The sequence below is a fragment of the Microtus ochrogaster genome, unplaced genomic scaffold (assembly GCF_000317375.1).
Source record: "Microtus ochrogaster isolate Prairie Vole_2 unplaced genomic scaffold, MicOch1.0 UNK56, whole genome shotgun sequence".
Classification (NCBI taxonomy): domain Eukaryota; kingdom Metazoa; phylum Chordata; class Mammalia; order Rodentia; family Cricetidae; genus Microtus; species Microtus ochrogaster.
Window position 1 is genome coordinate 1,823,460 of NW_004949154.1, and position 15,373 is coordinate 1,838,832.

The 15,373-nt window shown below is 39.4% G+C and overlaps 1 protein-coding gene across 2 annotated transcripts in view; it reads right to left on the reverse strand.

The window, feature by feature from the left end:
- Positions 1 to 11,794: 11,794 nt before the first annotated feature.
- Positions 11,795 to 15,373, reverse strand: part of LOC101988605 (oocyte-secreted protein 1-like) — a 52,976-nt gene continuing 49,397 nt past the window's right edge. For both annotated transcript variants that reach the window (XM_005369669.2, XM_013354645.1), the window contains 3 exons: positions 14,703 to 14,803; positions 12,633 to 12,752; positions 11,795 to 12,105 (listed from right to left, as the gene is read on the reverse strand). In XM_005369669.2, coding sequence (XP_005369726.1) covers positions 12,012 to 12,105; positions 12,633 to 12,752; positions 14,703 to 14,803 — 315 coding nt within the window. In that variant the 3' untranslated portion in view covers positions 11,795 to 12,011. The remainder of the gene's footprint in view (positions 12,106 to 12,632; positions 12,753 to 14,702; positions 14,804 to 15,373) is intronic.

Here is a 15,373-nt window from a genome sequence, read left to right on the forward strand (position 1 = left end):
CATTCTCTTGAAGCTTTTTTTTAGATTAAATTAATTTTATCCTTAAATATGTGGTAGAATAAAATAAAGCAAGCTCTCCCTGAAGGTCCATAACTGGAAAATAATTAGTGTCTATAGGAGTTTTTTAATGATTCTAAAGTAAATTTGTTGGTTAATATATTTATCGGTACCAGCTAACAGTTGAGATTCATTGGCAAAAAGTGCCCCATGTGATGACATCCCTCTGGCTTCCAATGAGCTTTTAAAGCTTAGTGGCTGGCTAGCTCTCAGCACCATTAACTGTATTCTTGATCACTGTGCACACTTCACGATCTTTGTCTGGGGTTGAAATCTCAAAGGACCTCAGGTCTTTTCATTTATTGAAACTTTTACATTATGTATAAATTTTTCCAAAGAAGTCTCATGTTCAGGATACTAATCTCTTGATTTCTATAGAACGACTAGGAAAAATAAATATATTATGAGTTTCATCCAACCCTGCACCTTCAGTTTATTTATCTATAGTTCAGAGATCAGATGAGAAGAGGCTCAAAATTCCCTGAATTCACATGGATTTTAAAGTATACTATATTTGTGTGTGTGTATGTGTGCGCACATGAGTGTACATGTTCATGTACCATGTCATACATGTGAAGGTTAGCAGACAATTTACTTGTCTAAGATAAAAAAGGCTATAACTAATATAAGAAAAACTATATTGTACAATACTATATATAATATATACAGGCAATTCATACATCAACAATGCCTAGTCTATTAGCATTGGACAAATTCAGAGAAAATACTCCATTATCTATCCTATTATGGTGAGTCCAAAAGGTAGTACCTAATCACTTTCTATTCTAACTTGCATTACCACATTTCTATATCCCTCCTTTTCTTTTACAACAAGATCCCTGACTATAATCTCCTTTGAGGCTAGTTATCTGTTATGTAAAAGATTTGAACATAAGAGAATTGAGGGTAGAAATATGGTGCAGAGTAGATGTGCACAGTCCCCCAAACATACATTAGCATAGCTAAGTAATTTCCATGAAAGCACCATAATTCAAGACAATTTTAGGAAATTTTAGGAAATGAGAACATACTAAAATATCTTCATATCTAAATCCTTTATGGATAGAGTTAGAAGTCCTGAAGAGGAAATTAGACTTGATGGAGACTGAAGTTATGGGTCCTTCCTTGGCTGTGTTCACTGTGAAAAAGCTCAAGGATGTTAGTTAAGTTTAACAGATGTCACAGAACACAGTTGAAATCAGTGACCTCATGTTAAATACAACCACCGCCCTCTTTCTCCGCAGAGGTAGGAATGAAAACTATGTACAGACATAAAACAGGTGCAATGTGGCCTCAGTGACAGTCCACCCAGTACTAAAGTAGAATTCTGTCAACTGCATCAATGTATTCCAATAAAAAAAAATTAGGGTACAGACCTAAACAGAGAGCTCCCAACAGAAGAATCTCAAATGGTCAAAAGACACTTAAGAAAAACACTTAACATCCTTAGCTATTAGAGAAATGCAAATCAACAAAACTTTGAGATACCATCTTACACCTGTCAGAAGAGTCAATACCAAAAACACTGATGATAGCTTATGCTGGAGAGGACATGGAGTACGGGGAACACTCCCCCACACACACTGCTGTGGGAATGCAAACTTGTACAGCTGTTTAGGAAATCAGTATGGTGATTTCTCAGAACATTAGGAATAAAGTTACCTCAAGACATAGCAATACCACTCTTGGGCATATACCCAAAAGATGCTTAATCATACCACAAGGACATTTGCTCAATTATGTTCATAGCAACATTATTCATAATAGCCAGAACCTGGAAACAACCTAGATGCCCCTCATCTGAAGAATGGATAAGGAAAATGTGATACATTTACACAAAGGAGTACTACTTAAAGGTTAAAAAAAAAAATGACATCTTGAAATTTGCAGGCAAATGGACAGAACTAGAAAAAAACATCCTGACTGAGGTAACCCAAACCAAGAAAGACAAATATAATATGTACTCACTCGTGAGTGGATTTTAGACACAAATCAAAGAATAACCAGCCTACAGTCCACAAGCCCGGAGAACCTAGACAACAAAGAAGACCGTAAGAGATACATGCATGGATCTGCCTAGGAGGGAGAAGAAGACAAGCTCTCCTGAGCAAATTGGAAGTGTGGGGTCAAGGAGAGGGTGGAAGGGTGCCAGAGACGGCAAAGCATAGCCCCTCCACATGTGGTTCCTGAGATGCAGGAAGAAATTCCCTTCAGACAACCCTGTGGCAGCTAAATGATACAAGAAACCTTGAAGATTTTGATGTTCAAAGATTAAAACAACCACTTGTTCTTTTTTCATCAGTTCATACTCCTAAAGATTTGGTTATATAGTTAAATTTGACAACATCCACCAAAAGTTTCTTGTATCAGCATAGATTATCATATTACTTATTCTGTAAAACTAATAGTATTCATTTTCTCAAGACTCTCAGTTAACATATTTAAGAGTGAGAGATTTATTATTTAAATTTACAAGGCCCATAATCGATAGCTTTAATCTGACACAACCTTTCTCTTTTTCTTCATTATTGAAAAGGTAAACATAGTTCTAAATAACTAACAATACAAAAGAATATAAAATAATGCTGAAAAATTTTTTTCCAGATTGCTTATTAGAGTATCTCCCAACAAAGATAGATAAAAATGTATGTATGTCCACTATATACAGAATAAAATAAAAGGAACTATATAAGCTATAGCATTGTTGCGGGAGGTCCTTCCGCTCCTCCAGCCTATAGCCGCTGAGATACCAGCCCATTGGGGCGTGGTCTCTCTCCCTTTAAAAAAGCGGCCACTTCCTTCTCTCTCTCTCTTCACTTCCTGCTCGGCTGGCGACTAGACTCCCTTCCGGGTTGTACAGAGGGCTGACGGTGATCTGTAAGTTTTTTCCCCTTTAAATAATTACTACCCTATTAATCATAATTCCAAACTGCTGTGGCATTGTTTGTGACTTATGCCTTCACTTGGCGCCCAACGTGGGGCTCGAACCCACGACCCTGAGATTAAGAGTCTCATGCTCTACCAACTGAGCTAGCCGGTTGTGGTGGCGCACGCCGGTAGGATTTGCTGAAGGAGGCAGAGGCAGGAGGATCACGAGTTCGAGAGAAGGAAGTGGCCGCTTTTTTAAAGGGAGAGAGACCACGCCCCAATGGGCTGGTATCTCAGCGGCTATAGGCTGGAGGAGCGGAAGGACCTCCCGCAACATAGCATGTCTCTAGGGTACAAATTTATAGGCTCATATTCATTAATTTTCCAGATTCCTAAATTTTTATAAAAGATGTGCAAGAATATTAAAAAAGAAAACAAAAAATAAGCCCTTAAGCTTCCAATATCAGCAAGCAGGCTTTTTCATTGAGGATTTAGTCTATTATCTGTTTTCTCATGGCTCAGATAATTCCAATAGTTTGTGTTTTTCTGCTAAAGTAATCAAAGAAAACTTTATGCTCCTTAACTTTGCATAAAATTAGCCAGTTTAAAGTACCTAGTTCAGCAGCATTTTATATATTTGCATGTGTGCAGCTGTCAGTTCTATGGCTTTATAGTATTTTCATCACCTCCCTACTGGAAAACCTACAACAGCTATGCAATTCTTCTATGCGGGTCTAAATGCCATGCAAGCTCTGATTTTTCCATTTATATTGACCTACCTATTGTGGGTCACATAGTGTGTTACTTTCACATATACATTCTTACATTAGTGTGCTTCTAAAGGTTCGTTCACATTGTAGCATATCAGTACACTTCTTTATGTGGTTGGATGTTTCGTTGTATTGATAAGCATGTTTGTTCATCCAAGCAATAATACAATATTGGGAGGAGGAGTTTCCATCTTAACAGTTCTCTGAGTCTTTCTGTATAATATAACTGTTTTCAATTCTTTGGGAGGATATGGCTTACATGTGGGGGTGCTGGGGATGGTTGGATAGTTTGGAAGGTTTTTGTTTTTTGTTTTTTTAGAGAGGGTATGTTTTGTTTTGTTGATGGTCATGCTATAACTCAGGCTGTCCTGAAACTCACTATGTAAACAAGGTTGAATGTGTTTTATTGACTCTTATTCACCCCATTGCTGATGGGAGATTCTCATTCAGAGCAATGATGACAGTCAAACCTGCAACACCCAAAGCTAAAGAGACCGAATTTTCAGCAGCTCATTAGTAAACCCTTTCACAGCCGAGGAGGAGGGACTGAAACAGCCACCTAGGGGACTACAGGAACACAGGAACAGGGGCCATGGGACACAGTCCTTGCAGAATCAATTTGAGGTCATCCTTGGTTCCTACAAGAAGATATGATTGACTTGTCTAAGTGATTCTGCAGGCTGCCAGGGCATTAAACTCCACCATCCAGAGATAAGCAGGGTTGTTTCTCTCAGGGACCTTGTTTTGGGGAGCTGAGTAGGGAGGGAAATGCAGAAATGAATTATTATGCAGGGTTCTTTCTCCAGACATCAGACAGCTCACAAGCTGTTAGAGGAACCACCAAACTTTTTCATGACTACAGTAGACAAAGGTTCTAATTTCTCCACTTCCATTTGGAAAAAAATCCTTGTTTTTGTTGTTTTGTAATCTTAGTGGTTCTGAAGTGATTATTTCATTTTTATTTGTACTCCCCTAACAATCTTGAGTGCCTTTACACAGTACTCAGGATGCTGAAGCAGGAGGATCATTGATTTTGAAGTCAGTCTATGCTTCATAGTAAGATTCTGTCTCAAATAAAAGGGAGTGAAAATATGAAACTGTCATGATTACCTAGTAGCTGCTGTCAACTGATTCACGATGTAAATAATTTTAAGAGGACATCTAAGAACTTTTACAAAATTTTTCAAATTCCGCTAACTAGACTACCACGTCCAAAGTAAAGAGATTTGGAAAATAAAAATTTACTTTTGGTTCAAAACTATCAAAAGCTAAACAGAACCTCATTTTCTCCCTAAATTTTATTTCTCTTTATGGGCCAGAAGGACAAATCCAAGACTTCAAGCTGGCTTTGACGTATCACTACATAACAGAGAGGAAGGATGAAAAGAGGGAGAGCACGGGAAAAGCAGAAGTGAGTCTTCGGTCAGCCCGCAATGGACAAATCTGACCTCATCCTTTCTTACTCATCCCCATAAGTAAGCGATGTGGGAATCAACAAGAGGACTAGGCTGAGAGTGACAGCTGTCACTCTTCATGTCACCGTTCATGATGAAGACAGCCAAATATCAGCCTTCAGTTATGCGAGTCAGGATTTAAGCTTTGACTGTGAATAAAAATAGCTACTAAAAATGTGAAACTTTGGGGATGGAGAGATGGCTCAGCAGGGAAGAACACTTGTTGCTCTTGTAGAGAATCTGAGGTTCAGTTCTCAGCATCTGCTACTCGAGTTCCAGGGAATCTGATACATTCTTCTGACCTCTGCAGGCACCAGGCTCAAATGTGCTACATATACATACCTACAGGCAAAACAACTATATACATAAAATAAATTTTAAAACTCTAAAACAACTTTAATTTTACAAATCACATCATTACAAATTTAAAATGCAAGGACATTCCTTCCACCTTCTCACATAAAAAGTTCACAAGTGTGGATTGCAAAGCATGCCCTTCGTTTAGAATGGTAACTTTGGAATGGGTTAAAGATGATTTCCAAGGCAGTGCACTACCCACGCAGCCACCGTGCCATAGTTAGTAGACTTGTGTCCCCATCCAGAACTCATGGTTTAATTTCTATGTGTAATCAGAAAGGGTAAAATGCACATGGCCCACAGAGGAGAAAATTGTTTCTATAGCAAAAGAAAACAACACACACAGTAGATTAAGTAGCACTGCTAAGAAACTATAATGCAGGCAGAATCATTGAAACTCCACAGGAAGGAGTGTGAGAGGAAATGACATCAATCTTAAACCTCAAAACCATTAGAAAATTTTCATCATTAAAGTAGCGCACATAAATTACATAGACATCAAAGTACAATTGCATCTCTAGTTTTTACTTAAAACATCAATTGATGCATATACAAAATAAAAGGTTTGTCCCTGAAGCTAGAGACCATTTTTGTACCTTAATAGAAAATGCCTTTCCTTTGCCAGAACACACAGCTGATATTACAGATAACATTTATATTACCACATTCTTGGGACACCCAATCTTAGCCACATACCTGTTGCAATCACCAAAAGTTTTTCTCTGGATAGCAAGATTGATAAAATCTCTATTAAGACTCAGGTAGGTAAAAAATTATGTGGTATCTGGGAGAATAATGAAAAATTCTTAGGTCAACTATGTTAGTCCAATAAAATGTCTCAGTGGGTAAACATGTTTGTCACCAAGCCAGCAAACTGAGTTCAGATAAACAGATTTGCCACCAAGCCTAACAAATTGTGATCTACATGATGAAAGGAGAGAACCAATTCCCATAAGTTATCCTCTGAACTCCATGTATGTGCCATAGTCCATGCAAGCCCACAGATAGATAGATAGATAGATAGATAGATAGATAGATAGATAGATAGATAGATAGATAGATAGATAGATAGATAGAGATAGATAGAGATAGATAGATAGATAGATAGATAGATAGATAGATAGATAGATAGATAGAGAGATAGAGAGATAGAGAGATAGAGATGATAGATAGATATTTATGGTTTGTTTTTTTTTTTATTTTCGAGATAGGGTTTCTCTGTAGCTTTTGGTTCCTGTCCTGGAACTAGCTCTTGTTATTCTTAATCCAGAAAAATAAAATGTGGATATGAAAACTATACCAGCACTCATGTTGTTTGCTGTATTATTCATATCAGCCAATATATGGAAATGACCTAAATGCCCACTCATAGAGAATGATATATACAGATTGGATATAGATATATCTACATATATTATGTTTACATATCTATAGATAAACATGATATAGAGATGAATAAACACACAGTATAATTCCATCTTATTCAGAAAGAAATCTTTTTTGCATTGTTTCCTAAAAGAATCCAGCCACAGAAAGACTGTGCATTGCACACAAGCCAGTCAAAGGTGAGTTTTTTGTTTTATGCTTGAGCATGTAAAAGACATCTGTCACCTTTATAAGTTTGTTTGGACTGTATGACCAAACCTCTGCCCATGGCACATGAAAGGGTGGCATATAATGAGTCATGATGACCCTGCAACCAACAAGATTTATCATGTCTCATTCAGTCTCAGAACTGTTTTCAAGTCATGGGATGAGCATACACATCACCTGTCTTGTAAATTTTTCTAGTTTTATTTTTTATGTCTGTAGCCAAGATTTTCAGTGCATCTCCCCCAATAAAATCTGGTCTCTATTAATTTTAAAGGAATCCACAGCCTTTCATTTCCTATGAAAGCAAAAGCATAACCTCTTTCCCAACATGATACATTTTCGGAATTCCATTTTAAAGTTAAGACATCTCTAAAGTATCTAGGTTGGTTTAACTCAGCAATTTCTTTTACAATCCCATTTCTCTCAGCAGCTGCTGTTTGCTCATCAGCATTCAAAAAATTCAAAGTCAACAAAGCACCATAAGGATCTAGACTCCCTGTGGTTTTTTTTTTTAAGTATTACTTTACCATTTCTTTTAAGACTTTACTTAATTATTTTTAAACTATTTATTTTTTTCCTGTGGTTGTCTATGCCCATTTTCTTTTCTTTCTTAAGCACCTATGCACACTATAACCTGTTTAATTTTTTTGTTTGTTTTGCTTTGGTTTTGGTCTGGACCTGTTTTACTGTTTATCGGTAGCATTCTCTGACCCCATGAGCCAACCCTTAAACTGCTAATCAGCAGGTAGGCACTCTGCCTTGTGGCTTTGGCAGTTGGCTCCACCCCTTCCCAGCTGTGAGAACCACACCTTAGGCTAAGAGCTGTGTTTAACCAGCAGTTGCATTTAATCTTCCCAGCTCTTGGAAGTTGGTACTCACACTGTGCCAAATGTTTTTACTTATCTTGCTGTTTCTGCTCAGCATCCTGGCTGCTCAAGTGCTCTGCTGCCCAGCAGCACCTCTTAAAGAAGCCGCAACCTTTTCATTTTTTTTCCAGCTTTCCCAGTCCCTACATGGAAATTCAGTCCCCACGCTGGGCATCATGTATAGTTGGAATTTTGGGCTGCCAACCAGCTCCCAAATAAAGGCACAGGGACTTATTAATTATGAATGCTAGGCCTTAGCTAGGCTTGTCCCACTGCCTCTTTTAACTTAGTTTAACCTGTTTCTATTCATCTACTTTTTGCCTCGGGGCTCTTTATTATGTATGTCCTACTTTCCTGCTTCCTCCATGTCTTGCTGCACGGCCCCCAGTGTCTCCCTGTCATCTCCTTTTCTTTCTTCTACCTCAAATCTAAATTCTTCTTTCAACTTACTCTCCCTTCCCAGAAGGTCTGCCCCTACCTCCTCCCTTGCTTTTAGCTGTTCAGCTTTTTATTCGAGGTGCCTTAAGCAGACAGGTAAAACAGCAACACATCTTTACCTAGTTAAACAAATATCCCATAACAAACAAATGCAGCAGAGCTTTTCACTTAAACAAATATTCTGCAATGGTATCCAAGAATGGTTGTGAACTAAAAATGGAATCCTCCCTTATACATCTACATGCTGCAGGTCAAGTCAGCCAACATTCCATTATGGATGGGGAGAGACTTATGAGGCTCCACCCCTACCTAAAGTATTATTGACCATTGATGACACTAGAGGAGGGAAAGTCATTGTTATAGGAGTATGGCCACAGATAGGATGCTCAGGCTCTTGTGAATGCCCCCATACCCATGCACAGATAGGCAGCACTAGAAACCCTAAGACAGGATGAACAAGATGAAGTTAGGTAAAGAAGTCATAGTGTTTAAAGTCCTCCATTTGAACTGATACCTCTTCTTCCATGAGACTGATAGTGGACAGGAAGGATACATAGAGAGCATTTTCATATTCTATATAGTAAAGACACATTTCCATTCCATACTGTAAAAATGAGTCTGTATGCATATGCTATTAATTTAGCATGTACACACTTGTTGTGGAATATCTAACTATGCAAAAATGTATCGCATTTGTTTATGTTCATCAAGCTGGACTCTGGTTCTGTGAAAGAGCAGCCAGGCTCTTAATCACCAAACCACCCCTCCAGCCCCAAACAACTTCTAACCAAGGACTTCCTTACAAGACCATGGGTGAGACAGATGCATGAGTGAGCCCCAAAACAGTTATACACAGAAAAGTCCCACCCCTAGGTGATCTCCAAAAGCTGTGTAGATGAATCTTCCTTTTAACTTTCCACCTCCTGAGTACATTGGCAAACACGGGGAATTATGCAGGCCCAGGTGCAGCAGCTGGGGGAGGAGGGAGTAGGTGGCTGTAAACTCCTCTGAGAGCCAGCCACCCTCCCTCTACTCCTTCCATAAGGGAATACTAACAGGCCAACTTTAGTCAGTCTCTGAGGAGTGGTCACTGCTCTGATTTTGAAGATGGTAATGGCCATGAAATTCCCGGAGGACAGCATCCACCCGGCCTTCTTATGGTTTCTAAACACACTGCAGAGTAGAGGGAAAGTCAGATGAGCTTTTTACTTAGTGAACGAGATTTTACTGGAAGTGGAGGGAGCTTCACCAACTGAAGCTGGGCATTTTTATCTGTGGATTATTCTGAAGATGATTTCCTCTTAGGCTGTCCTGTTTAACTGAAGTAATGATTTTATACATTAGTAGTGTTAGTCTAGATAGAACTTTGATGATTAGGGGTTTTAACAAATATAGTAAGGACTAGGATAGAGGTCAGTTTAGTGGGAAAATTAATACAGATAAAGGTAGGCTATAGTGTTGCCCCTGCTCCTGATAAAGCAGGGGTTGCAGAGGACAGAAAATAACAAGAAAGTGTCATGCAGCTCAGACTTACAAGTTTCTCTTGAGGAGCCATATAGACTGTGTGGCTTAGGTTAATGATTAAGGAACGCAATCGAGTCCCATGAATTAGCTCAAATTCTTTTTGATATTGGAAAATGTGTTCACAGGTTTTAGTGTACATCATGATTAAAACAAACCTTTAAGCAATTGTCTTAATGTAACTAGAACACAAAGATTTGGGTGGCTAGTTAGTTGGACTAGTTAGTTAATATGAAAAATGAAGCTAGTAACCTGTTTTCTGGCAATATAAAAACTGCCTACGTAAATGGTTATGGCTTAAAGGCTCCTGATCTATGAGAAGTCTAAAAATAGATATTTAACTTGTTGGTTCTTGGGGGACAATTTGCTTTCCACCTGTAATATGTAAAATGTTTAATCATGTAAGGGAAATGGGAAACATTTTTTACTTGTTTTTATTGTAATCATTCACTTGAAAAACAGGATGTAACCACACTGTAATTTTTATATTGCTTGAAAGAATTTACTGGAGTATATAAGCTGTAAGGGGAAAAATAAAGACATCAGAAGGAAAACACCAAGGAGGATGAAGAAGGAAGGATGGAGAAGGAAGACATCAAGAAGGAGTAAGAAGGGAAACACCAGGGTAGAAGAACAGAGCAAGCAACAGAAAGAATAAAATAGAATTTTTTATCCCTCAGAAAAAGAAGTCTGCATGTTTTCCTCAAACTCTGCATCCCATTTCCAGTCTTTCTGACCTGCAGAAGGCTGGACCATTTGCTCATTTTATTAAACTCTAATGTACATTTGAACCATGTGAGTAACTTACCAAAATACTAATTACCAAAGGGTAGATAAAGCAGAGTCCAGCCTCCAGTCTGCTCCATTCTCGCTGTCTGATCACTGTTCCCAGACCACTTAAGGCATTCAAATGGCAATAACTGAAGATAAGGGTCCAACAGAGCCAGTCAGTCGTCACTGGTGTCTTCTCTATGTGTCATGGTCAGGGAGGACCAGGCAGAGACAGTGTCTTCTGGGCATGGCAGGAGTGTTGTAGCTGCTGAGAGTTCATGTGTACATAAAACCTGTCTTAACGTCAAATCAGTCAGCATTCCAGCATGTAGGGAGGAGGGGCTCAGGAAGCTTCACCCCTAACTGAGCAGCTACTGACTGATGATCACTGGGGAAGAAAAAGTCAGGTTTTAAGGCTGTGGCACCCAGGATGTCAACCATGCTCCAGTAGAATGCCCCACACCTTAGTATAGGGGCAGCACTAATTAGACTTCCTAGGGTTTTTTTTTTTTTAAGAACAAAGTTGGGAAGTGTAAAAGGAGTGATGGGCTGTGTTCCTGCCGCCGGGCTCCTGGCCGCCTGACTAGCTTAAGCCCCGAAATAACAACACACAAATTGTATTCATTTAAACGCTACTTGGCCCATTAGCTCTAGTCTCTTACTGGCTAACTCTCATATCTTGCTTTAACCCATATCTAATAATCTGTGTAGCACCACGAGGTGGTGTCTTACAAGGAAGATTCTAGTGTACGTCCATCTTGGGCTGGAGCTTCATTGTGTCTGACCCAAAGAGGAGAGGCATGACAACTGCCTCACTTCCTCCCAGAATTCTGTTCTGTCTACTCCACCCACCTAAGGGCTGGCCTATCAAATGGGCCAAGGCAGTTTCTTTAATAACCAATGAAATTAACTCCTCCATCAGGGAAGTGGTAGGGAGAATAGAGGGTGGATCTTGGAGGAGTTAAGGGGGAGAATAGGGTGCTGAATGTGATCGAAATACACTGTATACATATGTGAAATACTCAAAAAATAAGTTATTGTATAAAAAAACTTAAGAAAAAATTATGATCATTATACTTACAATGATACACATTAATCCTTCAATAATTAGAAGCAGCTTTAATAGAAATTTTTATTGATTAATCAGATTTGATAAAGCTAAAATCAGGGACAGCTTTTTAAAATGAGAATATATGAAGGTAGCATGCCATTTTATTTAAAACTGCAAATCAGTCACTTTTTAAAAATGAATGAGAGAAGACATCCTGCAACCATCTGCATTCTGGAGAAATGGAGAGGGCAAAACTCTAATCCACTCATTTAGATGCCTCAGCATGCTGATGTCTGCTGGTTCCCGGGGTCTGAGGCTCCTGCGACACCTGGTTGGTGTTTTGACCTGATGTTGAAAAGCTAAAGAGACAGAATATGATGTTATCGGAGGGCAGTGGTGACAACTATAAATACATGTTCAGGAAGGATATCCAGGTGACACTGCTTCCTTGAACCACTGATTGATAAATATCAACATAGATACCATCCACTTTGAAGATGAGCTCTACCCCCACTCGGTTACTCTTCTCTGGAAACACTGTACAGAAACAACACCCAGAGGCATGTCTCCCAGACCCCAGGCTTTAAGTAAGACCAATTGTCACAAGACCCAAGAGGGACACCTCTAACTCCTATGGGATCTCTGATTAGGAACAGGCTAGCAAGACCACTATGTCACTAACAATTTTTTGTTGTTTTTTGATAGAGGGTTTTTCTGCAGCTTTGGAGCCTCACTAACAATTTCAACAAACATAGGAAGGCCTAATCTAGAAGTTGTTTAAGGACAACGTGTCTTTAGTCAAATGGGATATGCCCTTAGCTGTGTTCTTGGCGTATTTTAAGTCACGCCTGACAAAGCTGTAAACTATGAGTCTGGGTCTCCTTACTTTAGCGGCACTGCAGGAGCAGCCTGATCATTCTTGCGTACTGTCATGTCTACTTCCCACTCAGGAGGGTTGCCCGTGAAGTCTCCTTTACTCTCAGCTTCACAGAAAAGAGGATACCGACTAAAAATGGGAGAGGGAAAAAGAGAAATATCACAGAGGGCTGAAGATTCATTCAGACCATAGAGTTTAGAAGGCTGCGCTTGAGGCCAAATTCCAGTCACGTAGATGCACTAACTCAAGTGAACCACTTACAACAATGTAAGCCTAGGATACGTGATTTTAAAATCTTAGTTGTCATGGGCAGTGGTTAACACAGAAACTCACTAACGGCCAAGAGCAGAAAACAATCATCAATAGAGTGGTCATCCACAAATGAGTCATCTATATCATCATCATATGTGCATGTACACACACACACACACACACACACTCACACACACACAATGAAGAAAGAGGGTGGGGAAAGATGGTAAGAGCCAAAGGTCAGGGAGGACCAGACGAGTGTCTCTAGAAATAACAGGTTCTTTGCACTCATGAGTTCACAGTACCTGTGGTTACCGTCACAAGATCTGCATAAGAATCAGCCAAGGCACATGATATCATGGACTGAGAAGATGCTTGTGAGCCTTCTCGCTTAACTGAGGAGGAGCCTTGAACAGTCAATAGAAACTGGGGAGGGAGAGTCAGGTTTTTTAAATGGTTTGACTCCTGGTAAGTCAATCATACTCCAGTGAATGACTCCACACCCATGAGTATATGAATAGTACAAATTGGAGTCAATAAATTATTTTTTAAAAAATTTTTTTAAAAGAACACAATGTAATGGAATAGGTAAAGAGGTGGGAGGAGATAGGGTAGGAGTGGGAATGAATATTATACAAATATATTGTATGCAATTCTCAAAGAATTAAAACATTGCATTAATAATGTTAATAGCTCCAGGACAGCCACAGTGGTTACACAGAGAAACCCTGTCTCAAGAAACTTTAAAAAAAAATGTTAGTTGCTATGGTACGTATTACTCTTTGTGTGAAGGAACAGGGAGGATGGCTTCAATAATTACTTGAAGGGAAAATTAATTTTTTCAAGTGAATCTCTTACAACAATGTAAGCCTATGATGTGATTTTCAAATCTTGAATGTGCTCTCATATGTGGATCCTGAATCAGACACATAGGATATGAGTGTAGAAGTATTTGGGTAAAGAAAGGGCATTAGTAAAAAGGGAAAATGGAGGGTAATGGGGAAAATATGGTCAAAGTACATGAGACACTTGAATTTACATATATTTATGTGCAGCGAACATAGGCTGGTTAAAATATTAAGTGATCTAATAAAGTGAGGCAAGGAGAGGGAGGCTTCAAACATGACAGGAAGACTGCCCACTAAAAACACAATAGCCCAACTTCATGACACATTTATGTGCAAAACCATTTGAAAAACACATTTTAAATTTCTTTAAAAAATGATCATTAAATGATTTTAACCAGAAAAATCTAATAGATTGCCACCCACAGCCTTGCCACGCTTATTATGACTTTGCGAATCCCTGGTCAAGGTTGCTAATGAGCTATAACTTAGGCTTTCTCAAATGGTTAATGATTAAGATACTGAATCTCACCCCATGAGTTGGATTTAATCTGCCTCTCTCCCTATGACGTCAGCCCCACCCGCCCCTGCTGCATGCTGGCCTTGATTTCTCTGACACAGTTCTATATCTTTCAGGCTTTTCCTTTCTGTCCTTATTACACTTGGATGTGGACTTTTTAAAGCAGCCTGGCTCGATTAGCTGGATGGAATCTTGTGAGGTTTTCAGCCGTTCAGACACTCATATTAAAGAAGTAGATTAATCTCCTTCTCCAGTATTCTAATGCTCTGGGAGACAACCGTCACCTTGAAGGCCCAGGACCAAGGATATCGACATTTATGTTCCTGCTGGCTCTGGTTCCCACCAGCACCACGCCCGCCCACAACTTGGGATGTGTGGTTTAACATTTAGGGCTTGGGCCTTTCATCTAGAGGGTTGAGGAGAGGCTGGGGCCTTGGACAGGTGCCCACATGTGGTACTCACCTGTGTAGAACACAGGACAGGCGCATCTCAGTTCGGTTATTACTAGGGTTTTTTGGGATATATGCAAGGTGTGTCTGAAGCAGAGTGACATCATAAAGAACCTGAAGGGGCAGAGAAAGATTTAAAGTATCTCACATATCTCAGGAGAACAAGGGATTGGAGCTAGAGCTACAAAGGTACTTCAAGTTCTCAAAAAAAAACTTAATCACTCATGAGGAGGACCATCTTCTAAAGAGATAGGTTCAGTCTGGTGCAATCTGGTACACTGCTGATGTAAAAGGCAGATCATACTTGGCAGATCATACTTGTTTATTGAAAGGGATCAGATCTTTTGTTTGTATTTTTAAAAATCGCGGGCTTACACCTCCTTTCCAGAAACACAGTAGAAGATAAAGTGTTATTTCAGAGAGCATCAGCTTTCAGATCAGCTGAAACCCATTTGGAATTCAGATGGCTGAGAATTTCATTTAAATGATGAACTCAGGACATTTGTTTTGAGACGGGGTCTCTTGTATTCTGTGCTGTCCTTGGAACTCTCTAAGATTGCCTTGAATTCCTGATCTTCCTGCCTCTGCCTCTCCAGTACTAGGGTCACTGGTGTGCTCCACCAAGCCAAGTTTCTATGGTGTTAGGAATAAACACAGAGCCTTGTACATGTTAGATGAGCATGC